Source organism: Boleophthalmus pectinirostris, unplaced genomic scaffold, assembly GCF_026225935.1.
Source record: "Boleophthalmus pectinirostris isolate CB_2022bp ecotype Guang Dong unplaced genomic scaffold, ASM2622593v1 HiC_scaffold_3, whole genome shotgun sequence".
In the NCBI taxonomy this organism is placed as follows: Eukaryota; Metazoa; Chordata; class Actinopteri; order Gobiiformes; family Gobiidae; genus Boleophthalmus; species Boleophthalmus pectinirostris.
Window position 1 is genome coordinate 34,875,630 of NW_026571299.1, and position 25,175 is coordinate 34,900,804.

A 25,175-nucleotide genomic window follows, 5' to 3' on the forward strand; every position below is an offset into this window, starting at 1 on the left:
AACCTATTTGCAGAATATTGCAGAATGTCTTCTTTGACCTTTGACAAAAAATGATGACCTATTTTGTTGCAAAGTTGGCTTCATTCATCAAAAACCTGGAGTTGTGTTTTCATTTACACATGTTTAATACTGCGTTAATAGGCTGTCTAGATCTCCAAAGCTCAAAATGCTCTGTTCCACTTAGTGCTGTCATGTAGTGACCAACAGCTACCTTTTACCTTAAATAAAGTGGAAATTTGCAATTCCGGCTGATTCTAGTGAAGGTGTAGCTTTAAAACATAGTCACACTTCATTAACACATGACATCACGATAAAACAGACTGTTTTCAGTTTGAGAGAAGAACGCAGCCTAATGTGCAAGATTTTGTGTGTTAATCATGTGTGAATGAAACAAAACACTACTCCGGGTATGTGTTTGATGAGAAAACAATTGTTTCACAGAAAATGGCGCACTATGGGCCCTTAAACTTTTTGCACTAGACTAGACCACAAAAAGTCAAACATTGTAGGTTTTCCCAATAACATACACATTCTAGGAGTAGAGGCTCATAGTCGTGCCCGCCCGGCCTATCCAGAGTTTAAAAATCGAGCGCTCCTCCTCATTTACCTGTGACGCCTCTCTGGTGCTGGACTTGTACTCGCCTCACTCTAAACTCTCCGCTTTTTCACGAGGACTGCTGCTGCTGGCTCAACCCGACAGATAGAGACAGAGGCGCACACGCTTTTCTGTCCGCTGTTGTCGCGATTTTACTTTTACTATTTTGACTGGTCTGACTTTGGGGCGCTTTTTACGCGCTCTCTACCAAGGAATGTTTTTAGAAATTCGTTCTACTCATCGTTGAGAAAGCAGGCAAAGACTCAAGCTTCAAAGCAAAATGGATGTGGTAGGTTTGCGGCGATTGTCTGCGAATAGTTGTAGTTTTCCTATCGAAGAAAACGAACCAAAAACCGCGAGCCAGCTGTCCGTCACGAAGCGCCAAGCCGTGAAGAGGCACCACCATAAACACAACCTGAAACACAGGTACGAGTTTCTGGAGACGCTTGGAAAAGGCACCTACGGCAAAGTAAAGAAGGCGAAGGATCGTTCGGGTAAACTGGTAAGACTGAACACACCGTTTTTATTTTAACCACACAATGCCCACATTTATTTAGCCAGTTTCAGCTTTTAAGATAGCTTTGCTCCACCGTCCCATTCACCACCTGTTGTCTGGACATGGATCACTATTTATAGGTGACGCAGGCTGTGCGCAGGAAGTTGTAGTGGGATTTTAATTAAGTAAAACCACCACAGTGTTTACTTTAAGTTTATCCTCGTTAATACAGGCTGAAGCCTTTTTCTGTGTGTAACAGCTAAGGCAAAGTGTGTCGGTGAATGCAAACTTTGTAATGTTTGCATAGAGGGACAAACATTGGCGTTTCACTCAAGTCAGCAACCCCAAATGATCAAAACACTTATGATATCAGCTTTCCCTTATCACTTGGGAAGCTTTTAAGCACGAAGACATTTTAACTTACTCACTGCAATACATGAAAGGAAGTTGTGATGTCAATAATGAACATGATGGCCTATAGTGTTTCTCATCATGCTGTTTAATCTGCTTATTTGAGTGCTACACACTGTAACATGTATAAACCATCCCTAATGGAGTGGGTTTCTTTCATAGTTTCCCTTTAATTATTATTTTTTACACAGAAGAAAATAGTCCCAAAGTAAAAGTGAAATGAGTAATTGAAAATAATTTATGCTTCCTCTAATAAAATAACCTACATTTGTCACCGCACTCCACCCTTTCAGTATCACATAAAAGCGAGCCGGTTCATTAGGAAGAGTGAGTAAATTTGCAGTTCCTGAGCAGAAAGCAGGAAACAGGCTTTCAGGTGAATTCCAGGCGGCTGCAGTGACCTCAGGGGAAACGGGGGTGATTTAAAATAAACTGGAGTGAGATAAGCCCTAAAAGGAACTTTATGGAACCAGATGAATGAGCTGTAATGAATTTAAACTGGTTTACAATACACAAAGGTGGAACATATATGATCATCTTTAGCAATTTGGGGGATCTATTTTTCAGTAGAGTATAGTATAGACCCTATGCTTAAATGAATTTGTATATACAATTTAAGCCCCTTTTCACAAAATGTGCTCAATCTATACACGACACACTAGGTTTATAGTACTTTTACTCCGTAACAGTATTATTATGGACTGGCTCTTGTTTTTTTTGACTGACTATTGTATACATATTTTGGCATTACATAATTCCGTGTGTGTGCGTGTGTGTGTGTGTGTGTATACATAATTTTTTTTTATTATTATTCTAAACAGCTAATAAATATCGGAATGTTTTTTTATTCTCCATAATGATTAATCACAATTATTTCTTGATCAATTAAATGTCTATGAAAATGAATTTCCTGAACATAAATGAAACTTTGAATCCTTGCCACTTAACACAAAACAGAATAAAATTTCCTCCTTATAAACTTAACTTTGCTCCACATCACAAGCTTTTACTGACAGATGACTGGCTGTGAACTTGTCAATTTAAAAAGACCCAAGCTGATCATTAACTATTAGAATTTACTCTAAATCCCAATTTAAAATGTGATTAATGGCTCAAGCCACACAACTCTAATGGTAGGCATCATAATATTTGAACCATGTAAACAAAGACGCCTTTATCACTGTTGGTCCTAGTTGCCATAATAACTCATATCATCTTGCACAATACAGTCTACCTCATGGTATTTTTAATAAAGCCTCACATTATTATTTTATTCAAACTATAAATATAAACAAATATGAGTCACTGTGTCAGAAATATTGATAATGTTTTAAGTATGAACAATAGACAGTGACTAAACATGGCTCAGGTCAGTCAGCCTTATCAGAAATGGTCATATATTGTCATCAAAGTCATGAGGGAAAGTTAAGGACTTTCCCCTGTACCTGCTGCTGTTTGGGTACAGTCTGGTACACGCCCCTGGTACTGGCATGGCTCGACTTGCTTACTATGTTTTTACAGGAAATAACTGAGAGTCCTGGGAGTTATCAAGTCTTCCTGCCCCCTTCTTCCTGCTATGTAACTGTTAAAATACTGATTAGGCTTCCATTAGCCTTTGTCTGGTTGATAAAAAGAAAGAGATAGGATGATGGGTGTTGAGTTTTAAGTTTGTGCTGCTCTTTATTAGTTTGTTGTGTTCTTGTCCTAAGTCCTATTACTGTAAACATATTGGACACTACAATAGTGTGTTATTCGAAACAGGGAGTGACTCATCACAGAGAATGGCTTCATCTCGCGTGCTAATGCTCGATGACAACAGCCTTTCCCATTGTCTTGTTACTGCAAATATCTTATTATGCAACTTAAGAGAAGGATACTGTTATATTAAAAACAACAACTAACCCAAAGGCATTGATACTTGATGCATGATGATTTTTTTGTTTTTTTGTTTATAAAATATTTTGCTTCAGTAATTGCCCAAAGCCAAAAAATTAGAGATGCACTGATCCAGTTATTTCTTTAAGTACCTGATATAAACCAATGCTATGACTGAAAATAACATTTCTTTCCTTGAAACAAAAATAAAATAAGATCTGATCCAAATGTGAAGCTTCAAGTAACTTTAAAACACCTGTATTAATTCCAAACATCATGAGACTTTCTGGACCAACTAGGGCCAGTAAATAGTCTTATTACATCAATTTATATGTCCAACAAGGATATCTGCTGAACCAGTATTTTTTTTCAAATCTATGATGAAATATTTAAAAAAAAATTATTTCACACACATGCAGGTGATAAAATTCAATGGAACACGTTACCATGAAAAAGAGGAGATTAGTTGTCAAGAGTGAATATCCTATGAAACTGTGAAATGCGTCCGGTGCACAGATAAATTCAGCCCTGAAGTGCTTATTACGTAAAGTACATAGACTTTCATTGAGTTCTCAGACAAGTGTAATCCTCACTTGGGTGCAAAGGCATCATGAGCAGCACCCCAGCCTACTGCCCCATCCAAGAGAAAGGCAAACAAACGCAGGAAGTTTAAGTTCTCCAAAAAAGGGGAAAAGGTCAAAGTGTCCCAGATAGAGTGCTGAGACCAGACAGTGAGTCACAGACTGAGCTGACTCTGACATGACAAGGTGCTAAGCTTTAGTCTGCAGCTCTGAGCCCTTTGGAGATGAGCCAAAGAGGACACCCCACCACCGCCCCTCACCATCTGCTGCCAACACCTTTAACCTTGGGGGGGATTGGTGACGCACTCATGGACACAGGAATCCCAGACATCTGAGCTTCAAATACACAACAGCAATGTTAAGACAAAGAATGTTATGTCTTGCTAGCTGCATGTGACTGCTTGTCCTATACATAGAGCTCAATGGATACAATTGCTTACTCGCAAACTATGGATAATCTACTCCAGACAATAAGAGACTTGCAGCCCCGCAAGGAATCACTGCACGTTGCCCATGCCTCGCTGCCCATGCCCACTGTTCTCAAACTGGATCATGTGTTCTAAAAATCTGCAAATATTCTAATAGTCTTTTTTTAATTAATTTCTGTGTAGTGTAAATTTGAACACAATACTAGAAATTAATCATAATACAGTTGGTATTATGCATGGTTTGAACTTTGAGGACGATAAGGGATCCTTTGAAGACGATAAGGAAATATTTTCTGACTCTAGACCATTTTAATGTTAGCTGTATTAACCATTATGTATTTTAGTTGCTTTGTCAATAATTTTAATGGATGGGTTTTAGTAATTATTCCTTCTTGTCTTTTAAGGTTGCTATAAAATCCATCAGAAAAGAGAAAATTAAAGATGAGCAAGATCTTGTCCACATCCGCAGAGAAATTGAAATCATGTCATCTTTGTGTCATCCCCATATCATCACCATTTATGAAGGTATGTTAAAAACCAATGCATTTTTAATTGGATCAGTAAGTTTCTCTGTAGTGTACTTTGCCACCCTGATACATGTGCAATTGGAAATGTGACACCTGTTGAAAAATGCCTCTTCATCAGGAAGTGTTTGGTTTCTGTTCTGGTCACGCAAGTCTTTTTGTGGTCAACAAGGATGCTAGGTTACATAAGCACCAACAGCCAGTTAGTGCGAGAAATTATTGTGTGTCTTTAGTGTTCTGCAAACTGGAAAAATGTACATTTCTCAAAGTTCTCATGCTAGGCCCTGCTTATTATACTGTGAACTATGGGATATGAGATTGCATAATAAAATGTAGCCAACCAACCTGTTTCTGTATCGTGATTAACTGGGAGTGTGTTTGATTTTGCAGTCTTTGAAAACAAGGACAAAATTGTGATTGTGATGGAGTATGCCAGTCGAGGAGATCTCTACGATTACATTTGTGATAAAAGAAACCTCTCAGAACGTGAGGCGAGACACTTTTTCAGACAAATAGTGTCAGCTGTCCACTACTGTCATCAGGTAATTTATGGAGTGATTTTAATTCTGCATAGACAAAACTATTTGAAAAGTAGTTTTCTCTTAACCTTATTTTCATAAAGGTTGTCTTATAAATGCAAGCCATTAATATGTAAAATAGTTGGATACAAAGTTGTAGCTGTCCAGTGACGCACATCTCCTCTCAGAAGTTCATTGTTTTTTCCAGGACACTGGCACCCCCCAAAGTTACATAATGGGCATTATTCAGAGTGATTCTGTTGGGTTGGGGGGGATGCTGCCATGAGAACAGTGTGGCTAAATGAGCAGTTGGTGTGTGAAGAGCTAACGTCAGGGCTAAAGGCCAGAGCAGACCCTGCACAGACACTTGTGGTCTGTGTCTAATCAGGGTGTGATGGCACAGACATTGGAATTGGCTCTGGGCTCATGAGTGGTATTTGGGTGAAACTGGGCGGTGGTTTGAAGCTTTAAGAGATGTTTGTTCAAGTGAATGGCCATGCCACTCCGTGCACACCATCTGTTATTTTATTTTATTAAGTCCTTGTTGCCAGTGCAAGCAGCCAGCCAAAGGCAGTTTCTGTTGACATTCTGCAATGGTTTCTTTCTCAGTGTGTCCCAGTAAACCAAGAGGACACAGTATGTAGATAGGCTGCATTTTTGATGGAAAACTAAATTCACTCAAGGCATGCCCCCCTGCAGAGCTGAGGACAATGAGACATTGCTTGCATTCCTGGAGGGAAAAAAAAAAAAAACATTTTAGAAAAGACAGTGCAATCTGACCCAGTGTAAACAATTCCTCTTATACATGATAAACCTTGCAGTAAGGTGAAAATATGTTAACGTATGTTTAACAAAAACATATTTTCTTTGTCTAGAATGGGATTGTTCACCGGGACCTGAAGTTAGAGAATATTTTACTAGATGGAAATGGCAATGTCAAGGTACGTTCAAGAACTTGCTCCACGCAGCCAAAAACCTTCAACTGGGTTTATGATTCACTGATAATATGATAATATTGTACAGTGTTTCCTTATTGACCTAATTTAATCACAGCATGGGCATGTATGTATGACATTTTTCTTGGTTGTTGCAGATTGCAGATTTTGGCCTGTCAAACCTGTTTCACTGTGATGAGTACCTCCAGACGTTCTGTGGGAGCCCTCTCTACGCCTCTCCTGAGATTGTGAATGGACGTCCCTACAGAGGTCCTGAAGTGGACACCTGGTCCCTGGGAGTGCTGTTGTACACACTAGTCCATGGCTCAATGCCATTTGATGGATACAATCATAAAACACTCGTTCAACAGATCAGCTCTGGAAATTATAGAAGCCCAAAGAAACCATCTGGTGAGTCTGATTAAAAAAGACTAAAATGGACAGTTTTCATATTTTCAAAATGCTGAGCCTCGTTTTGTCTCTCAGATGCATGTGGGCTGATTCGCTGGATGTTGATGGTAAATCCTGAGCGCAGAGCAACTATAGAGGAGATTGCAGGGCACTGGTGGCTGAACTGGGGTTACCAGCAGCCATTACTGTCAGAGACAAAGCCCAGCCCAGTGGAGCAGACTCCAGGATCTCCCACCAAAGCACACACCAACAGTTTGGCTAGTGTTGCTAACTGGCTCAGGCGAACATCCAGACCGCTCCTTGAGAATGGGTCAAAAGTCAGATGTTTGCTGCGCTCACAAGGAGGAGGTGAAGTGATAAGGCAACGCTCCTTAAGGAGGTCACGCAAAGAAAACAATGTATCCCAGGGCATTCATGAAGGAAGCTCTGACAGCCGTCCCTTTAAGAGCATCCTGAAAAGAAGGAACAGTGTTAAACAGAAGGGTGTGAGTGAGGCTCCCGTGGTAGTGCCTGTGGAGCCTCAAACAGTGTTGAGTTTAGCTGTAAATGATGTTCCTTCAGCTGCTCCTCGTAAAGGTATTCTGAAGAAGCCCACGGAGCAAGAGTCCGGGTACTACTCTTCCTCACCTGAAAACAGTGACTCTGGCTGGGTGCCCCCGCCTCAGGAGTGCCCCTCTGAGCCCACTCACAGAAAAGGCATCCTAAAGCGTAATGGGAAGTACTCTTCTGGGGGACTGTCAGAGTTTGGATCACTGGACCAGTTGGCTGCATCTCTGCCTCGAGGAGTGTCTCGCCTCAAACCCAGCGGGGCCATCAGCGAGGACAGTATTTTGTCTTCAGAGTCCTTCGATCAGTTGGACCTGCCAGACCGCATGGGCCCCTCGGCACCTCTGAACAAACCAGTGAAGAGTAGTATGAGAGGCTGTGTGTCAGCAGACAACCTGCTGGACATTCACGAGCACAGAGTGCTTACAGACGGATTACAGCGGCCCTGGACCTGCTACGAGGCAGGAGTGGCTGACAGCGCCTTCTCCATCACAGACTGTGATAATGTGACTGAGGCCTACAAACAGGCCATGGTGCTGCGCAGCACAGCCACAGGTCAGTGACCAGGAGGACATGGAGGACACCCTGAGGCGAATGTGCATTTCACCAAATGGACGCGATGTTAGTAACTGCACAGAAACAAAAATGTGGGCAGAAGTCTAATTAAATGTACTGGTAATCCATGCTGGATATTTAAAAGTCAGATTTAAAGAATGATAAATGTTTTATTATTTTGTATCAATCGATTGTGGTTTTATAGAGGCCTTGATGTGTCTGTCAAAGCCTCTTATTTTCAGGGCTAGTCCTCAAATGTATTACTAAAGCAAATGATGCCAAAAAGATTTTTATTCAAACCCGTCCCATCAGTTTTTGTTCCTAAATGGTATAAGTGGCGCTTCTACTGAAGCAAAGGAAAAAGGAAATGGCTGCAGCTTTGGATGTTACCTTTTCTGCTTCTATCATGTTGACAAAAGGTACATTTCTTGCCTTCCAAAGAGCATGTTGCTAATGTTTTTATAAATTAAAGGAGCTGGTTGTTATTTGAATGAGAATCTCTAGGTGAATTCAGGGTTGTTTTTCTGAGTTGACCTGAGTTAAGGAGTGACCCGTCTAACTGGTTCATAATAACTGTTGATGACACACATTAAGTGCTCATTTTAATTGTTCATTATGTGAGTATAAATACTCTTTAATTGTACTATATTAGTGCCTTTGTTGACCCTTTTATAATGGCTCAAACATAATGACCAAAGACGTATTTCCCCAGACAGTGAATTAAAATGGAGAAAAAATAAAACATTTTGTCAGTTGCTATTGTCATTCTGAGCAAAATGAATGAACATTAGACGCACTGTGAAGGTCATTTTAAATCCTGTTCATTTCTTTACTTATGAGCTATTTTCTGCATTAGACTGGAAATTTCTTTGTTTTAGAGAAATTTATGTGACTGGGCTTTTTTGTACATTGACAGTTTGTACAGTTAAAAGTATTGAACCTGTGCCAATGGGCTGTATTTTTCATTATGGTCCAGTCTGTACTGCTGACATGAAAATGGGAGAAACAATAAACAAAATTAATGAGCTTATATTGTTTCAGTAGATTTTTTTTTCATGTGAATTTCATTTCATCAGAATCTGAGCACAACTGAATCAAAAATATTCAATACTCCTCAAAGTTTGCATTTAAATATCATGAGACTAAAAGGCAGGTTGACTTCAAAGGATATAGCAACAAGATAATAAAACAACACAAGTAGAGTAATTAATATAAGGCAATATAAAATGTGTCAAAAGTGCTAAGAACAAATGTGCAAACTGATTACACACAACCATGTCTTTATGGCAGTCACTAAAGTATGATCCAGTTAATATTCTGGTTTAGATTTTTGGTTCTCTGTTTCAGGTGGAGTACATTTGATCTCTGGGATGAGTGCAGATACTTTGACATTTGCTTCAACACCAGTGGGCAGGCAATGGTTTAAGATACACTTCAGCTGGTCAAAACAGGCGATGACTGAGTCCTGTTCAAAGAAAATATTATTTTTGTTAATGATTTTTTATACAATTATTTTATTAGGATAGTGCCAGTGAGTCAAAATGTCACCATCAACTTATGTCTTACAAGATCAGAAGTCAAAGTGCTCAAAGATTTCATCACAACTTCAGAAGAGACACCACTGTCCAGCAGCAAGAGCTTCTCCATGGCAGCAGTCACACAAGCACAGGCAATTGTAGATGGCAAGAAATCTAAAAACATGCAGTCTGAAAGACAAAAGATCTGGGTAAGAGTTTAGTAAAAATGAATCGAGGAACAGATTATGTCAGATATGTATAATAAATTCATGCTTAAAATCATATTAGTGATAATCCTTGGTACAATGGAAAATAGATTCAATGGAATGGAATTGGTACAATGGAAAACCGTTTGGCTATAATCCAGCATGGTTACATTCATGTTGTGTCATATCTGTCCATACACTGCCCTGTCCCAGTCAAATAAATACAAGTTTTAAAAAAGCTTTTATGTTTAATGCAGATTTATGTTCACATGACACAAACGTTTTTTTCACCCACCCGTAAAATTGGTCAGCCAATAAAGCAACAGGTGTACAATACACAATAAGCCAAGAAAATCATTTTTGGCATATCACTAGCCCCTAATTTAAATGCTTTGAAATTTAGATTCAACATGGCATTATGTGAATCTACTATGAGATTAAAAAAAAAAAAGTATATATATAATAAATAATTAAATTTGATTTTGGTGTAGTTGTAGTCTATATTCTGGATATAACTGATGCTCTATGCAGGGTTGTGTCATTAGTTAAATGAAAGTAGGATCGGCTTCCCTGGGTTTGTTGGTACCAGTGCAATAGTGATGTCCAGTGTTGCCATTGTCACAGAGGACAACAAATGGGTGGACAATTAGGATCAAACTATAACCACAGACACACCCTGTAAATGTGAACAATGAGCAACAATTGGCAAATGTTGACACATGAGCCCCAGAATGACCCCAGCACCTCCAGGGGGTAAAACTAGCCTCAGAAAAAACGCCAAACAAATTATCCAGGAGTTATGATTGGTAAAGACCGAGTGTAGCTGAAACAGATGACCAGTGTCCTCAGGCACATCAGAGATTCGTGTGAAATTGTCCAGCTGAAAGCATGGACACAGCTCATTCAGAGTAAACAATACAGGATTATACAAACCCAGCTCCAAATGAACTGCTGACACATCGCTATCTAACTTATGTCTGCTGTGGCCATGAATCACTGTGGACAGTCAACTTCATTCTTTCACATGACTGTATTCTGAATAATTTTAACACGGTTATCACGCAATAAATAAAGAGTAATGTACTGACATGTTTCGGCTGCTCAACTGCCAGTCTCAATCATTACACAAACTCATCATCAGGGAATATTTAAAAACTTCTGGATAGAGAATGCATTTTTATTTTTATTCCCTGGCATTCCCTCTTTCATTGGAAGCAGTTATATAACCTACCAATAGCTGCCAGGGAGATGTAGGAGTGGACATGTCGGCGCACGTTGGGAAGATGATGGGATTGAACAAAGGGAAGAGTAAGAAGAATTGGTTCCAAGAAGTCAGAGGGCACAACTGAGGCCAAAGCCCAGTCTAAACGGGACACCACAGCCGCCTCCCAGTGCTGCAATAAACACTTTACTCAATACATTGTCCAGTTTAAATAATACAATACAATAAACAAAAAACATTAATGAACAGACAAGAGGAAGCAATCTAACTTCCATATAAGGTACTAAATAATCTGATTGACTAATCCTTTCCAACAGTGTCTACAGCCAGAACAAGTATCTCAAGGGCAGTCCTTAATACCAGTGCAAACTTGAAGCGGTGCTACGTATTTACTAAAAAAAATGTTTTTAGATCAAAATTCTGTCAATGATCACCCAACCCTAAGTTAAAGTATAGATAATTATAAAATCTGTAGTTACTGAACTCACTTGGATGAATAAGGACAATACACCCATACCAAATTCTTACATCTTGAACGTACATACCAGGATGTCTGAGATAGACACGGAGTTGTCAGTGTAGATGCATAGCTTGCTGGCTGTTAGGGAGACAGTCTCTCTCATCTTGGATGCCATGAACATGCACACAGCTCCCAAAAGCTGAAGGTAGGACCTTTTGACGGGAAAAAGACTAAGGTATCTGTCCATGTAATGCACCGCTAATGGAAAAACCTCTTCTTCACATTTCTGCTCCTCACACACCTGTGAAGGCAGGTAATAGGTTGGATTCATGGACGTAATAACATTCTAAACTGCTTGTCCATTATAATTGTTGCGAAATAAAAATGAAAAAATGTAACACAGTATACTGTGGTCCAAAGCAAGAAAAAAATCTGACTAAGTTGTTTTGCTGAAATGTTATTTACGAATTTAAAAAAAAGCTTTTGGACATGACCATCTAAGTGTGCTATGCATTTCTTCACTTTTATGTTGCTGTTCATTGCATTAGCATCCCTGCAAGAACTTTGGTGTGCGTTTTTGTTTCATTTGAAAATGTAATCTTCTTTTGTCATTGTATTACCATGTTCCCACTAAATATTATAGCTCACTTGAAACATCCAGACAGCCACTACTCTCCTCATATATGGCTGTATGTCAGTCTGAACGCTGCCAAAGTAGCGGTGCACAGGACAGGCTTTCTCCAGGGCCCTTAGGTTCTGGAGTGCCCGGCGGTCTGCGGTCAGCACCGGATCCCAGCCCGCTCGGACCACTACATCACTGTCTTGCCCACACTCAGGGTCGCTCCTCGGGTTTGGGGTGTCCTCAAGCCTTCCAGCTCTACTCTGATCCATCCGATGGATTCATAAGTGAAAACTGAGGCGACACTGCGCAAATAAAACAATTCAAAGCATGAAATAAACGCGTTTAGCGAAACATCAAAACAACACTTTATGCTAGCTTAAAAATTAAATGGCTAACAATCCACGTTTATAGCTCAGTCTAAACTTATCTTAAAGCTATTTGTCTGGGATTGTTCATATAGCGGGTCGGTAGGATAATTGAGTTGTATACTCCACTTGTCAACTAATGTTACAGGACAAATTTGTTAATCATTTTACCCTATTCTTGGATTGAAGAGTTTTGCGGGCGCCCCGGTGACCCCAAAGGTGAGTGTGGTCACGTGGTTAAAAAATGTGTATCAAAGCACATAAGCAGTCATTATGATTATGTAATTGTTTGCTTGTATGGGCCCATGGATTACTGACATATCCAACGATTATCCCCATAGTCTAATTGTCTCCATAGTCTAAAAACACGTTGAGCAACAAACTGGAATGACCTACTTTAATACCATCATTAAAAATAATTAAAAAAAATATACTTTTTTAAAATAATAAAAAATATATATATTTTTTTAAATATTGAAACTATTATAGTCTCAACTGAATCTTTATTCATACACACACACACACACATATATATATATATATATATATACACGCACACAAATACACCTCTTGACAACAAATATGTTTATGTTTTATTACTGATTACACTTGTCTGTAACTAGAACAGTGATACATTCCAAGTGATGTCTGTCTGCATACAGTTGTAGGTCTGATTGTGAATGAGACAGTTTTTCTCTTAGTCCATTTCTATTGTTGCAGGTAGACCAATTTCAATGTCCCGTGACTCTGAGTTTTGTAGTTCTCTACGAATCTCTGCTGAAATCTGCGGGTGTGTTTGTATCTTGAGAAGCTCCAATAACGCAGCTTTTTGTTCAGACGCTAAATCCGCTTTATAGCGCTGAGCCAAGGTGAGCAAGCTCTGATGCCACAGCACAGGAAGCACACGTTTTTCACTGCGGAAAGACAGGAAGTGAGCCACCAGGGCGTCTAGGACACGGAAAGGCAGGGCATACTTCTTGTCCAGCATCAGTCGCAAGAAAATACTGTTGGCGCCATTGTACTCCATCTCTGCCAATTTAAGCATTGCAGCACTGAAAGATAAGTAAGACAATGTATTATACAACTATATATCCCATATTATGTAAGGTTAAACTAACAGCATCCAGATCAGAAATCAATTAGCTGAGCACAAATTGCTGACACTGTTCGGACAAGATTTATTCATGGAAAGTATTACCTTGAGTGAAGCACAGGAATTGAGCATTTTGTGAGAATGCTTCCAATAATAATGGCTTCTCTAAGAGTGCATGTCCCTGATTCACATAGGGGGATCAATATACCTATGAAGACACAACACAGATGTTTTTTGAGATGTTACAGGAAGATTACTTAAGTACGCAATTCAACATTATTTTCTTATATAATTTTTTTTTTAAAAATATGCAGAAGATTTGTAGTGTAGTTTTATTTGAAATTTACACACTACAAAGATTGCCAAATAGCATTTTAAATAATAAAATGCTGACATGACACTGTGATAAACACTAGTATCTTTTTTCCATCAAGAGATTAATTTAAAGCGCTCAATATTCTTCTATTCAACAGTGCCCTCTAGTGGCAATATTTACACAAACCAGCTTTTCGATGTCATAACAATTGATCTAAATACATAACATCTTAAAACTGCGGGGTTTTTTTTTCCTTTTACATGTTGAGAAATCTTACCTTTAAACCATGCCCCGGGTTTGAATAAAGCTTTCTTCAGGGCACTGTACAAATGAAAATTGAGTCGTTTATACTCTGCAATATCATCTCGTATCCGTGGTAACAAGACCAAGTTGTAAAACCTCTGAGCCATACGCTCCTTTAAATTTGAACAAAAGATTCTGGAAAAAAAAAAAAAGAAATAGACAGTTATTGCTGGGTTTTGGATGGCAACATGACCATTAACTGATTTAGGATTAATGTGTCTGTAATTAATGTGGCTAAATATCTTGGTTTATTAATTATTTTTAAATAAATTAAATTGTTTGTTTTAACTGTTGCAAGTTACCCCAAAGCCGATAAGCCTCAGCACCATTATATAAAAATAGTTGCCTGGAAATCTAGAAGGATATCTCTCTGTATTTGTTAAACAGATCCATATTAGCTGCTGGTACAGCGGCTTTCTGGATTTTTCCAGGCAATAAAAATAGAACTTTTAAAAGTGAAAAAAAAAAAAAAAAGAAAAAAAGAATTATGTTGTTTCTTTAAGATGGGGGGGATTACTTTTATTATATAAAAGTAGGAGATTTGATATATAGCTACATAATAAAGCTTCTTACTTTTTACAGGGTCCTCCAGACCAAAGCAATTTTTAGCTGTTGGGAGCTGGTTGAAAGTTTTGTGCAAGGCATTTTTATTTGTGCATTTTATACACAAGGCACCTTTAGGAGCTTTAGACAGACCCATCTAACAGTATGACAACCTAATCTAGAAGAATCTAAAAACCCATTAAAATATTCAAAAGTAATTAACTCAATTAACCTCGTTGCTTGGTACATTGCAGCAGCAGTCCAGCTTTCAGGCTCAGTCAAATATAGGATCTGTTCCCAGTTAGCCAGAGCTGGGATGATTTTAAAAGCTTTAGGCAATTTTCCACTGCGATATTTGGACAGAACCTGAAGAAAAAGAGTCTAATCAACTAAAAAAAAATTTTTTTTTCAAATTCTTTATTTATTGATTTGAAAGTCTTACCTTTCCAACTCCTCTGTACACTTCTGTTACCCTAGGGTCCAGCTGTGGCATTGGACATCCTGATACCTCTGACATCACAGTTCCTACCTCAGTTTGTTTTTCTGTTATTTTTTCCATAATAATGTCAGCTAAGGTCCGCCTGAAAAAAAAAAAAAGTTTTAAAGCCTTTTTATATTTTTTTTTACAACTTATTCTCACCAAAGGCATTTTAAAATCCTACATTTTATCTCTGATATGACCCTTGTACATAATGCAACCTATTCCTGTAAAATATTCTAAGAAATATTTGGTTGTGTAAATTGCTTTGGTAATATTTATATACTTTTTTGAAGCCCCTAGCTACCATGTAATACTGTGTTTGGGGGTTAACAAAAAGAAAAGCCTCAAACCCAAAGTGTGTAAGTACCATTATATTGTAATTAGTCTATTCTCACCTCACTGGAGGATTCTTGTTCATGAACATCTCAATTGCCTTCTCATCATCGGCATCGACAACAACCTCTGTGTCAAATCCAACATCACTGGATCCAGCATCTCCCAGCGCAGGCCACTCTTCATCTGAATCGCCATCGTTGGTGTCTGACCCTGAAAAATGAAAGCAAATCATACAGTCAGTGATCATTATGTTATAATTTGGGTGGTAAGATGATTTTGGTTCCTTTTCATGTTTTTGGTGAATTATGAGAAACCAGGAACCATTATCCCACTATATCACACTCATACCCAATTTGACACTTGTGGACTAAATTGATCTTTTTGTAATAACAATGTTGTGAGATGTATGTGTGCAGTATTTCTTGGTTAACTGCATTTCATTTAAATACTATTATTAACGGCATAAATATGATTGAATTAAAGCAATTACTTACCAAGGACTGTGACTGGTGTTTTCTTCTTCTTTTCAGGAGCCAGGCCATATTCAGTCTGGAGCTCCTCTTGTTGTATTCGGGCTTGTTGTAAGATCTTCCTTGACAAGCGTTCATCCACATATGTATCCTCATTTTGCTCCCGGGAGTCTCTGCTCTTCACACGGCCTCTGGCTCTGACTGTGTCGGCCTCCTGGATCTGGTCTGCTAGCGCCATAGCTCCGCTTTTTTCCCCTCCTCGGGACTTTTTCACTTTAGGCATGTCTGCACGGCTGTGTTCTCCAACTCCACACAATATCTGATGGTAATTTTGAACTAATAACCACTGTCTCAGAGGATAAACATTTACTGTGTAACACGTGCGGTGGAGGAAGGACTGAGCGGAAGTGACGTAATCAGAAGTGACTTTAAATTACATTAAAATGTTATCAAATTAGATTGCTATTGCGAATTAATTATTGAAATTCTCAGTGTATCTGCAGAATATCTCATATTGTTATTTTTTCCGCAAAAATACGATAAAACAAAATCAAATACTCACGACCCGGAAGTAGTAGATGAAAAAGCAACTGCCGTCTATGGTCTGAAACAAAACAATGGGGGTAACTTGGTGAGATATAAACTACCTATGTACAGACATTAGCGTGGCTATATTCTGATATCTTAATCTATGTGTATTGTAAACTTGTATGGCTGTGTATTTAGCGTGTGCCAGGTGCCTGTGGCGGAGGGAAAGAGCGTGCAACAGACAGTGGACCTCCTGCATAAGAAGCTGGAGCAGCTTGGAGCCGTGAAACAACAAGGCAACTTCTGTGTGGACTGTGAAACATATCACGCCACTGCTACAGCCAGCGGTAAAATACTCACACTTTTTATGATGTGCATATTGTTTTCAATATCCAAATTCCACAAGTGTTGGTTAATAGGCCCATATATATATATATATTGCAATTAATTAATTACAGTCATATTTAGCGCGTTATGTTTTTTAATCGCGTTAATCTCATTTTTAATCTCTAACTTTTTCTGTATGCGAGTTGCTTTATTATAAAACCAGTTTTTATGTGTTGTTGGGACAACAACAACACACACACACACACACACACAAAAAACACATTTATAATTTTTTTTTCACAATGGACGAGGTCGAAGAGCCAGTAGAACAGAGTCAGCAGTGCACAGGTAAAAACGCATTCGTGTCTTGGAAATTATTCTGCCGACGTGAAATATAAAAGAAAATAACAAATATAAAATTACTTACAACTTAAATGTCACTGGTGAAAACAACCTGCATAGGTTCATGATGTCTGCACTACTGTCCTATAGTGATCTGCCACATGAGGGGACACGCACACAAACACACACACACACCTTCATCATCGTCATTAACCTGAGAACGCGCGGACCACGTTTCCTTCCGTAGTTACTGCGCGGACACCGACGTGCTCCCGTGCACCTCGTGTGGATCGTGTTTTCTCGCGTACGCTGCGTAAACTGCGCTTCCTCCTGTGCGCCTCTAAACCAGAACTAACACCAAGACTAAAACCAGGACTAATCCAGTCCAGGACTAAACCAGGACTAAACCAGGACTAAACCAGGTCTAAACCAGAACTAACACCAGGACTAAAACAGGATTAATCCATTCCAGGACTAAACTAGGACTAAAGCAGGTCTAAACCAGAACTAAAACAAGGACTAAAACCAGTGATCTCATATCTAAAGCATTTCTCTATCAATAATATTTTTAATATGGTTAAGGAAAGACTGGACTTTTTATTGTCTTTAAGTAGACAAAGGTTATTATGTTCAGATTTCCTCGTCTTTGCTACTTTACAGCAAACAGTTTCTTATTCATGGAGACTTGGGCTCAACAGCCAATTTGGAGAGATTTGTTAAACAATAAATGACTTTATAAAGTCACTTTTTTTAATCTATATCAGTCTTTTGATCTGCCACAATAATGTAATAATGAATTGAAATGAAAATACCTCAAATTGAAGGCTTTTCTCAGCAATTTTTAGGTGAGATTAAAATGAGATTAATTAGATTAATTAATTACAGATCATAATTAATTAATCTCTCAATTTTTTTAATCGCATGACAGCACTATATATATATATATATATATATATATATATATATATATATATATATATATATATATATATATATATATATATAAAATGATATGTTATTATCATAGTTTTTTTTTTGTCTCCAGGTCAGCCCTCTAAGCTGCTTTATGTGATGCACAACTCTGAAACTCCACTGAGCTGCATGGCCTTGTTCGAAGGGGGCCCTTGCCTTGTGGCTGATGCAAATTTTGATGTTCTTATGATAAAGCTGAAAAGCCACTTTCAGAATGCCAAAGGACACAAGGTGGAGTGCAGAGGGTCAAAATATCGTTACAGTGACTTCTCAATCAAAGTTGGAACGGTGACAATGAACTCCAGTGCTAGAGGGATATCAGTCGAGGTATATATTGTATAATTATTCTACAATACTACTTGATATAAGCACTTACTTAATGTGATAATTTAGTTCAAACAGCCACTGGATCATACATAACATTATTTCTTGCTGTTTTTAGGTGTTACTTTTTTCTGTGTCATGCCATTAGTACTATTATTGCAACCTAAAAACATTACTTTACAAAAAACTACTTTTAAGTCTCTCATGGCAACACTGACAATAATAGCGGCTAATTCATTCTGTTGAACTAGTAACAAATCCATTGTCTACTGTCTTTTTTGAAGTACAATAACCGCATACAATATGCTTTTACTTTTTAAAAATGTTGTTTGTTTGATAGGTGGAATACTGCCCCTGTGTGGTTCCTGGGGACTGTTGGAATCTCATGAAGGAGTTTATGCAGTCTTTTCTTGGTTCAAATGTTCCTGAACTACCCTCTGTTTTCACTGTGAAACCAGAAGGGCTTTTTGCTCCATCAGACTGTATTGACACCATGACGCAGTATCTGGAGTTGTTCAACAAACTTCGAAAACTACAAATGCCTGGAAGTAATATGAGAGTATAGATTAAGACTTTTATCATTTGTTGTCAAACATTCATTGCGCTGTGGATTAGTAATTATTTGATTTATACAATGTCTATTAAATTACTAAACTTTTTATATCATAGCCTTGCCATGTTAAATCTGTGTACTGTTTCTTAACATTTAAGTGACTGATTTTATATCGCATTTCCTGTTTTATATTCTACAAGAGCTAAACAATACTACCAGAATCAAAATGTGTATCAAAGTGTGACCAAAACTAGACTGTGATTACTGACCAGGAGAGAAACAACAACGTTTAACAGAGTTTAAGTAATTTAAAAGTATGTCCATGCAAGCCCTCAGACCCCATTCAGGGGGGGTTACAATTTACTGTACATTTTATGTTATTACTATATTTTACATAGATATACTAACTCTAGTAGACCTTTTGCCTATGTTTTTTGTCAATTATACGGTAAGCTATTCACTAGAGCATTGGCTTTGGGAATAACAAAACAGATCATTGCGTGCATCATATTTTTAGACAGGGGTAGGCAAGCTTATGGGTTAAAACCAGTTTTATTATTTTGTTCCTTATTGATGATGCAGTCCAGCTCAGGGCAAAACATGAACGGATCAATAATGGAAGACAAAAATCTTTCAAGTGAAAAAAGCTCTATTTCCCCATCAAGGTGCCAGACTGATACATATAAAGCCTTTGTTGTGGGTGCATGGATCAGCTGACACATGGATGGCTTTGGGGGACATAAGGGTCAGACTGGCAGTGCTGTCCTGGTCATTGTTCCATGTGGCTACCCGCCCTCAGTGGGTGGACGGACGGACCAAACCAAAGATGGACAGTCCGCCCTGCTGCCTGTTGTTCCCCCATCCCGCCAATGAGCGCCGCGATGCCGCTCCATGCCAGTCCAATGAGAGCACCTCGGATCGAGAAGAGGACAACAACCAGCTCACAGTGTGCCGGATGAATGCATGTTGGCTATGGTAAAGTCTTTTCTGGTTATTATCAACGATTTGTGTTAATGTACATGATTTCTCCGATTATCAACATTTGTATATAATGTGGGCAGGGGAAGTATGAAGATGAAAGGCGCAGTTCGCTAGGTTAGCTACATTGGTACAGCATCAGTGTTAGCGAGGTCGCTGCCCAATTTGCATCAGGCATGCGGGTGTCTCTTGACTTTAATAACGCAAACGACGCTTCATCTGCTTGAAATATTCAAGCATGTGTTTCTTAATGTTGAAATACTGAGCTGACATCGATATCAATTTATTGTAATTCTGCGATTTTTAAGCCATGATGAACGCAAGGAAAAGCAATCCAAGAACATTTTGGAGTTTATACATTGTATATTTATCATACTTTGATTGCTTCAGATGGTGCACGTCTTGTTAAGTCGTGTTATTCGTGAAATTATTCACTGATTTCAAGTATAAGCTAATTACAATAGTTTGAAGACAAAAAGATAATACATTTTTGTCCAAGCCTCTTTGCCGTACTCAACATGGTAGGCTTGCGGCGCATGCGCAAATCACTTTTGCTGCAAATTTTGTAGTGAAGCAAATCGGGCTGCGACCAGCGGCCAACAACAATCACTGATAACTTCGATTGTCCTCTGCGAACCTCTAAACTGCGTTGACCACGCCAAAGTTTCGGATCATGGCAAGCTAAAACGCAAACTTTTATTACTTTGTGTATGTGATGGTGTCAGTTGTAACAAAAATGTGTGTTTCTTGGTAAGATAATAAATGATTTTAATTAGGATTTGTGGTGTAAGCTAGCGGTCAGCAGAGCTAGCTCTGACTACTGCCTCACCAAAGTTCTTGGTTGTTCCTCGAGAGAGTCTCTGGTCTTTGTTCTGAATGATGGAGGAGTAGTTTAACATGGCGATAAGGCCAGTCTCCTGGAGCCAGACACCAAAGACGGACAAGACAGACGAAACCAGCGTTAATGCGGAAGATTAATTAAAGAGTAAGAGAAGATCACATTTCAAAACATGTTACGGCACCGAAGCCCTTTACCTCTCCATTCTAACGGAGCATTGTTGCAGTTTACCATTATACACAAATTGGCGCTCCTATGCTACATATTTACAATTTTTATACTCTAAACCTATCATGAGGAATGCAAGGTTCCTAACTGAAAAAAATTTTGAGCTTGACACTGATTGTGCGCACATCACATTACTTGCTAATACTTGTATTTTACTTGTTTCCAGATTTTTATCTATGTGGTGAACAGTGGATCAAGCTAAATAAAATGCGTGATGTGATTTGTTGGTGGAAATAATACGTTTTCTAGTGAGTAATTACTTTGGTTTGATTATGTTGAATATATTACTTAAAATGTTAAATGTTTTGTTTGTCAAAGTTGGAAAAGTTACATTGGTTTATTGATCATATTCATTGAATACCTAATGTTTAAATATATGTTTGCAGATGTGCTGCTGTGGGGCTGCAGGACATACGTCCTATTGTTGAGGCCACATGTGAATCTGAAGCCATGGATCGCTGTAAGCACGTGGGACGCCTTCGCCTGGGACAGGACCATTCAATCCTCAATCCACAGAAGTGGCAGTGTGTGGAGTGTAGCACCACCGACTCTGTGTGGGCCTGCCTCAAGTGTTCCCATGTGGCCTGTGGGCATTTTGTAGAGGAGCACGCTCTCAAACACTTTCAGGAGTCACAACACCCGTTGGCCATAGAGGTGCGTGAGTTGGACGTTTTCTGCTTTGCCTGTGGAGACTATGTACTAAATGATAATGCAGAGGGAGACCTCAAGCTCCTCAGAGGTGCTCTCTCTACAGTCCGCAGCCCGGGCAAACGCTCACTCCGCTCCTCTGCCGGAGCGGATGGTGCCCCTTGGCTCTCAGAAAATGGACCCCATCCAGGCATGCAGTTTGCTTCACGCTTTAGGAGGAAAGCACTTTTAGGAAAAATGTTTAAGATGTGGATGAACAAACACACAGAACGACAAGATCAGCAGCAAGAAAAACTTGAAGAAGCAAGAAGACAAAAGAAAGAAGTGAAGAAGAGACTGCTGGATGAGTTGGGGAATGTTCCTCCCAGAAAGAGTGCTCGTCTTCTCACTCAGGGCCCTCGTTCCACCATCACACTTATTCCTCGCAAGTTTAGGGACCCTCCAGAACGGCTACCTCCTCCCCCCAAAAAGCCTCATCTTCTGCCCTTGTCTCCCAAGCCCTCTCAGAACGGGAGAGCTGCTAAGTTGCGGAAATATTACTCCACACATGCTGTTTCTCGACGCAGACTGGCTCCGGGTGTTACTGGACTGCGTAACTTGGGAAACACATGTTACATGAACTCAATATTGCAAGTTCTCAGTCACCTGCAGAAATTCAGGGAGTGTTTTCTCACATTGGACCTGTGTGAAACAGAGGAGCTGCTGGCTAAAACGAATCACGCTCAGCAGATGAAGGATGTTGCAGGAGGAGTTGTTAGTTGTGTTGACACAACTCTATCTGGTTGTCCTCTGGGAGGTATTGGGAAAGAGGGGAGTTTGAGTCTCTCTGAGGGTGTGAAGGAAGCTGCTCCTCCACCTCAGACCGCTGAGCTGGTCCAACCCAAAGAGCCTCGCAGCTCCACCCGCCAGCGCATGTCTTTGTGCCATGAGTTACACACACTTTTCAGAGTGATGTGGTCTGGCCGCTGGTCGCTGGTGTCTCCCTTTGCCATGCTCCACTCCGTGTGGAACCTTATCCCAGCGTTCCGTGGCTACGACCAGCAGGATGCCCAGGAGTTCCTTTGTGAGCTGCTTGACAAAGTTCAGCAGGAGCTGGACACAGAAGGATCTAAGTGCAGGATTGTTATCCCCATCACCAAGAGGAGACTTTCTAAGAAAGTGTTAAAGGTTCTTAATACCATCTTTCACGGGCAGCTACTCAGTCAGGTGAGATGAAATACCCAGTCCAATAGCTCTGAATTAGCACATTGTTGGAATGCTCAGTTTGTGGTCTGTTTATGCTTCTTCTCTTCTGATTGTGTATTTTAGGTGACGTGTTTGTCATGTAAGCACAAGTCTAACACCATTGAGCCATTCTGGGACTTGTCTCTCGAGTTTCCAGAGCGTTATCACAGTGTAGAAAAAGGGTCAGGCTCCGCAGCTTACCAGCGCAGCTGCACTCTCACTGAGATGCTGTCCAAGTTCACTGAAATGGAGGCTCTTGAAGGCCGCATTTATGCCTGCAATCACTGCAACAGTAAGTTTTATTCAACCTATTCATACTAGCCTGGCAAGCATACGGGATAGCTGTATCCAAAATGTTATTGCATATAATTTCATTCTGTGTCTTTGAGCTAACTGCTTTCATTGCTTTCATTAGAAAGAAGAAGAAAATCCTCCCATAAACCCTTAATTTTGTCAGAAGCAAGAAAGCAGCTTCTGATCTACCGTTTACCTCAGGTTCTACGGCTGCACCTCAAGCGCTTCAGGTAAGTTTCTCAAATGGCTTAATGTCATGGAGAGCAGATCTCACTTTTAGATGACTTAAGTTGTCTTAAATTTTCTGCCATGATTATAAATACTGTGCTTATGTGGCAGATGGTCAGGGCGTAACCATCGAGAGAAGATCGGCGTCCATGTGGCCTTCGACCAGGTCCTGAACATCAAAGCGTACTGCTGCACAGGTGCGGGTCAGTCAGTGCACAGAGGAGGTTATGTGTACGATCTGTCTGCTGTTGTCATGCACCACGGCAAAGGCTTCGGCTCAGGGCACTACACCGCATACTGCTACAACACTGAAGGAGGTGAGGACCCGAGGATGTCCTTGTTTTCAGATTTTTTTTACCTCACTTTTTTTTTTTTTTCCTCTTCAGGTTTCTGGGTCCACTGTAACGACTCTGACATGAAAGTTTGCAGCGTGGAAGAAGTGTGCAACACTCAGGCCTATATTCTTTTTTACACCCAGAGGTCTGCTTAGAAACCTCATAGGTACCTCTTGTTGTGATGTCAACCACAACTTAGAAACTTAGGGCTGCATTTAGAATAAATGTTATCTGTTCCCTGATTTAGGTTAACAAATATTTTACAAAGTCGAGTGAAATTACTATAAAGGATAAACAGGACAATAATGACTAGTAAAAAGTCTGACAAGTCATACATTTTAACAGGTTAACACTGTTTTGGTTGAGAGTTGAGAGTTTTTATACAACAAATCCAAAAACATTTTGCATAAATGAGGCCAGGGGTTTCTCAGCCTGTGGTACCAGCACATTCTCATCCGGCCTGAAGACTGTGGGAGCATTTTTGAATCTGTCCATTTTCACAAACGACCAGGTTCATGACTGAAACGCCCAGATACTTGCGTCAGCATTCACATGAAATAGCAACATAGACACTAGAGTTAAAGGCATTTATTGCGATCATACGTGCATTTTGATATAATATTATGTTTTGTAAATGCACAATGTTTTGTTGGAGATGATTGATAATAGAACCGATAACTCTGAGTCTGCGTTGCCCCTTATTGGTGTCATTCTGGTTCATACATTCCATTAGTTTGTGTCCTCTCCTCAACTGTACTGCAGTGACTGAATACTGTGTCTCTGGCCTTAGGCCTTTGTGCTTTTCTCAGTGAGCGCAAATATTTTATTTTATTTTTTATTTTTTTGTTTCTTTTTATAGAAATGTTTGACTTCACACTAAAGAAATGGTTTAATTTGGTATAAGGCTGCATTGAAGCAGAGGGCATGCGGCTTCAGTTGTATCTGTGGCAGTGTGTTTTGGCTCCTGTCCTCTGTAAAGGCAGCTGTTGTAGTGGTCAGTTTGGACTGAGCCCAGACTGAAAGACTTAAAGATGAGTCCAAGAGCGGACTGAGAAACAGATGAATGTGTTTTGGCGAGACTTGCCCAGTTTAGTTAGAGCACCTAAAAGCAATATTTTAAACATCTTGCATCTTGACAGGTAATTAAAATAAATCAGGAATTCTTCTGGTTGTTATACAATGTTTTTTTACTCTGCTGTTTCTACCAATGTCTTTAGGATTACTAGATAACCAGAAAAGCTTTTGCATTTGATACAAATCAAATGTTGGCTAAATTTGTGAACACTGAAAAAGTTGGAACAATCTAATGACAATGAATGTCTTACTTTTTAGTGGCCAGGTTCATGCCACTGATTTCGAGTTATGTCTTGTAATGTAAATTACCTGTCATAAATGTAACAGTCATATGGATTTTGGTTTATGGTAAATATTAAAACATCTTTAAAAATCTTTTAAACAATATCTTATTTTGTAAATATTGTTGATTTTTATTATTATTTTTTTAAACCAAAATAACAACTACATCTTGTGTTCTTTGACCATTCGTC

At 39.3% G+C, this 25,175-nt stretch overlaps 5 protein-coding genes across 8 annotated transcripts; 3 read left to right on the plus strand and 2 right to left on the minus strand.

Moving 5' to 3' along the window:
- The first annotated feature begins 616 nt into the window (after positions 1-616).
- nuak2 (NUAK family, SNF1-like kinase, 2) lies at positions 617-8,905 on the plus strand. Its single transcript, XM_020934191.2, has 6 exons — positions 617-1,097; positions 4,791-4,911; positions 5,301-5,452; positions 6,304-6,369; positions 6,522-6,774; positions 6,850-8,905. Exons 1-6 carry the CDS (start codon positions 876-878, stop codon positions 7,881-7,883), a joined length of 1,848 nt encoding a protein of 615 aa, XP_020789850.1. The 5' UTR covers positions 617-875; the 3' UTR covers positions 7,884-8,905.
- Positions 8,906-9,000: 95 nt separating this feature from the next.
- ccnd3 (cyclin D3) lies at positions 9,001-12,474 on the minus strand. Its single transcript, XM_020934269.2, has 6 exons — positions 12,439-12,474; positions 11,929-12,204; positions 11,366-11,581; positions 10,830-10,992; positions 9,442-9,581; positions 9,001-9,340 (listed from the first exon to the last, which is right to left on the minus strand). Exons 2-6 carry the CDS (start codon positions 12,169-12,171, stop codon positions 9,185-9,187), a joined length of 918 nt encoding a protein of 305 aa, XP_020789928.1. The 5' UTR covers positions 12,172-12,204; positions 12,439-12,474; the 3' UTR covers positions 9,001-9,184.
- A 374-nt stretch (positions 12,475-12,848) lies between these two features.
- bysl (bystin-like) lies at positions 12,849-16,236 on the minus strand. Its single transcript, XM_020934192.2, has 7 exons — positions 15,834-16,236; positions 15,399-15,549; positions 14,965-15,103; positions 14,755-14,888; positions 13,954-14,114; positions 13,466-13,568; positions 12,849-13,319 (listed from the first exon to the last, which is right to left on the minus strand). Exons 1-7 carry the CDS (start codon positions 16,090-16,092, stop codon positions 12,965-12,967), a joined length of 1,302 nt encoding a protein of 433 aa, XP_020789851.1. The 5' UTR covers positions 16,093-16,236; the 3' UTR covers positions 12,849-12,964.
- Positions 16,237-16,256: 20 nt separating this feature from the next.
- On the plus strand, positions 16,257-18,970 carry med20 (mediator complex subunit 20). Its single transcript, XM_020934271.2, has 4 exons — positions 16,257-16,440; positions 16,536-16,684; positions 18,052-18,305; positions 18,643-18,970. Exons 1-4 carry the CDS (start codon positions 16,427-16,429, stop codon positions 18,865-18,867), a joined length of 642 nt encoding a protein of 213 aa, XP_020789930.2. The 5' UTR covers positions 16,257-16,426; the 3' UTR covers positions 18,868-18,970.
- Positions 18,971-19,685: 715 nt separating this feature from the next.
- On the plus strand, positions 19,686-25,077 carry usp49 (ubiquitin specific peptidase 49). Of its 4 annotated transcripts, XM_055160774.1 has the most exons (8): positions 20,443-20,541; positions 20,625-20,818; positions 21,066-21,147; positions 21,286-22,753; positions 22,856-23,063; positions 23,187-23,295; positions 23,405-23,610; positions 23,680-25,077. In XM_055160774.1, the coding sequence occupies exons 4-8, from the start codon at positions 21,350-21,352 to the stop codon at positions 23,781-23,783; spliced, it is 2,031 nt and encodes a 676-aa protein (XP_055016749.1). In that variant the 5' UTR covers positions 20,443-20,541; positions 20,625-20,818; positions 21,066-21,147; positions 21,286-21,349; the 3' UTR covers positions 23,784-25,077. The 4 variants fall into 4 exon arrangements, with proteins under 4 accessions (XP_020789846.2, XP_055016750.1, XP_020789847.2 ...); XM_020934187.2 differs by lacking the exons at positions 20,443-20,541; positions 20,625-20,818 and adding an exon at positions 19,686-19,830; XM_020934188.2 differs by having other exon boundaries at positions 20,410-20,818.
- The last annotated feature ends 98 nt before the right edge of the window (positions 25,078-25,175 follow it).

Bases quoted from the DNA above. Each gene is read 5' to 3' on its own strand.
- usp49 (XM_020934187.2), top strand. From the start codon at position 21,350: ATGGATCGCTGTAAGCACGTGGGACGCCTTCGCCTGGGACAGGACCAT. The intron at 22,754-22,855 runs GTGAGATGAAAT...TGTGTATTTTAG, and splicing joins ACGGGCAGCTACTCAGTCAG to GTGACGTGTTTGTCATGTAA. The intron at 23,611-23,679 runs GTGAGGACCCGA...TTTCCTCTTCAG, and splicing joins CTGCTACAACACTGAAGGAG to GTTTCTGGGTCCACTGTAAC.
- ccnd3 (XM_020934269.2), bottom strand. From the start codon at position 12,171: ATGGATCAGAGTAGAGCTGGAAGGCTTGAGGACACCCCAAACCCGAGG. The intron at 10,993-11,365 runs GTATGTACGTTC...TGTTTATTGCAG, and splicing joins TGTCTATCTCAGACATCCTG to CACTGGGAGGCGGCTGTGGT. The intron at 9,582-10,829 runs GTAGGTTATATA...TTTGTCTTTCAG, and splicing joins CATCTCCCTGGCAGCTATTG to ACTGCATGTTTTTAGATTTC.
- nuak2 (XM_020934191.2), top strand. From the start codon at position 876: ATGGATGTGGTAGGTTTGCGGCGATTGTCTGCGAATAGTTGTAGTTTT. The intron at 1,098-4,790 runs GTAAGACTGAAC...TTGTCTTTTAAG, and splicing joins AGGATCGTTCGGGTAAACTG to GTTGCTATAAAATCCATCAG. The intron at 4,912-5,300 runs GTATGTTAAAAA...TTGATTTTGCAG, and splicing joins TATCATCACCATTTATGAAG to TCTTTGAAAACAAGGACAAA.
- med20 (XM_020934271.2), top strand. The intron at 16,685-18,051 runs GTAAAATACTCA...TTTTGTCTCCAG, and splicing joins CGCCACTGCTACAGCCAGCG to GTCAGCCCTCTAAGCTGCTT. The intron at 18,306-18,642 runs GTATATATTGTA...TTTGTTTGATAG, and splicing joins CTAGAGGGATATCAGTCGAG to GTGGAATACTGCCCCTGTGT.
- bysl (XM_020934192.2), bottom strand. From the start codon at position 16,092: ATGCCTAAAGTGAAAAAGTCCCGAGGAGGGGAAAAAAGCGGAGCTATG. The intron at 15,104-15,398 runs GTGAGAATAGAC...TTTTTTTTTCAG, and splicing joins AACAAGAATCCTCCAGTGAG to GCGGACCTTAGCTGACATTA. The intron at 13,320-13,465 runs GTAATACTTTCC...CTTATCTTTCAG, and splicing joins ATTCCTGTGCTTCACTCAAG to TGCTGCAATGCTTAAATTGG.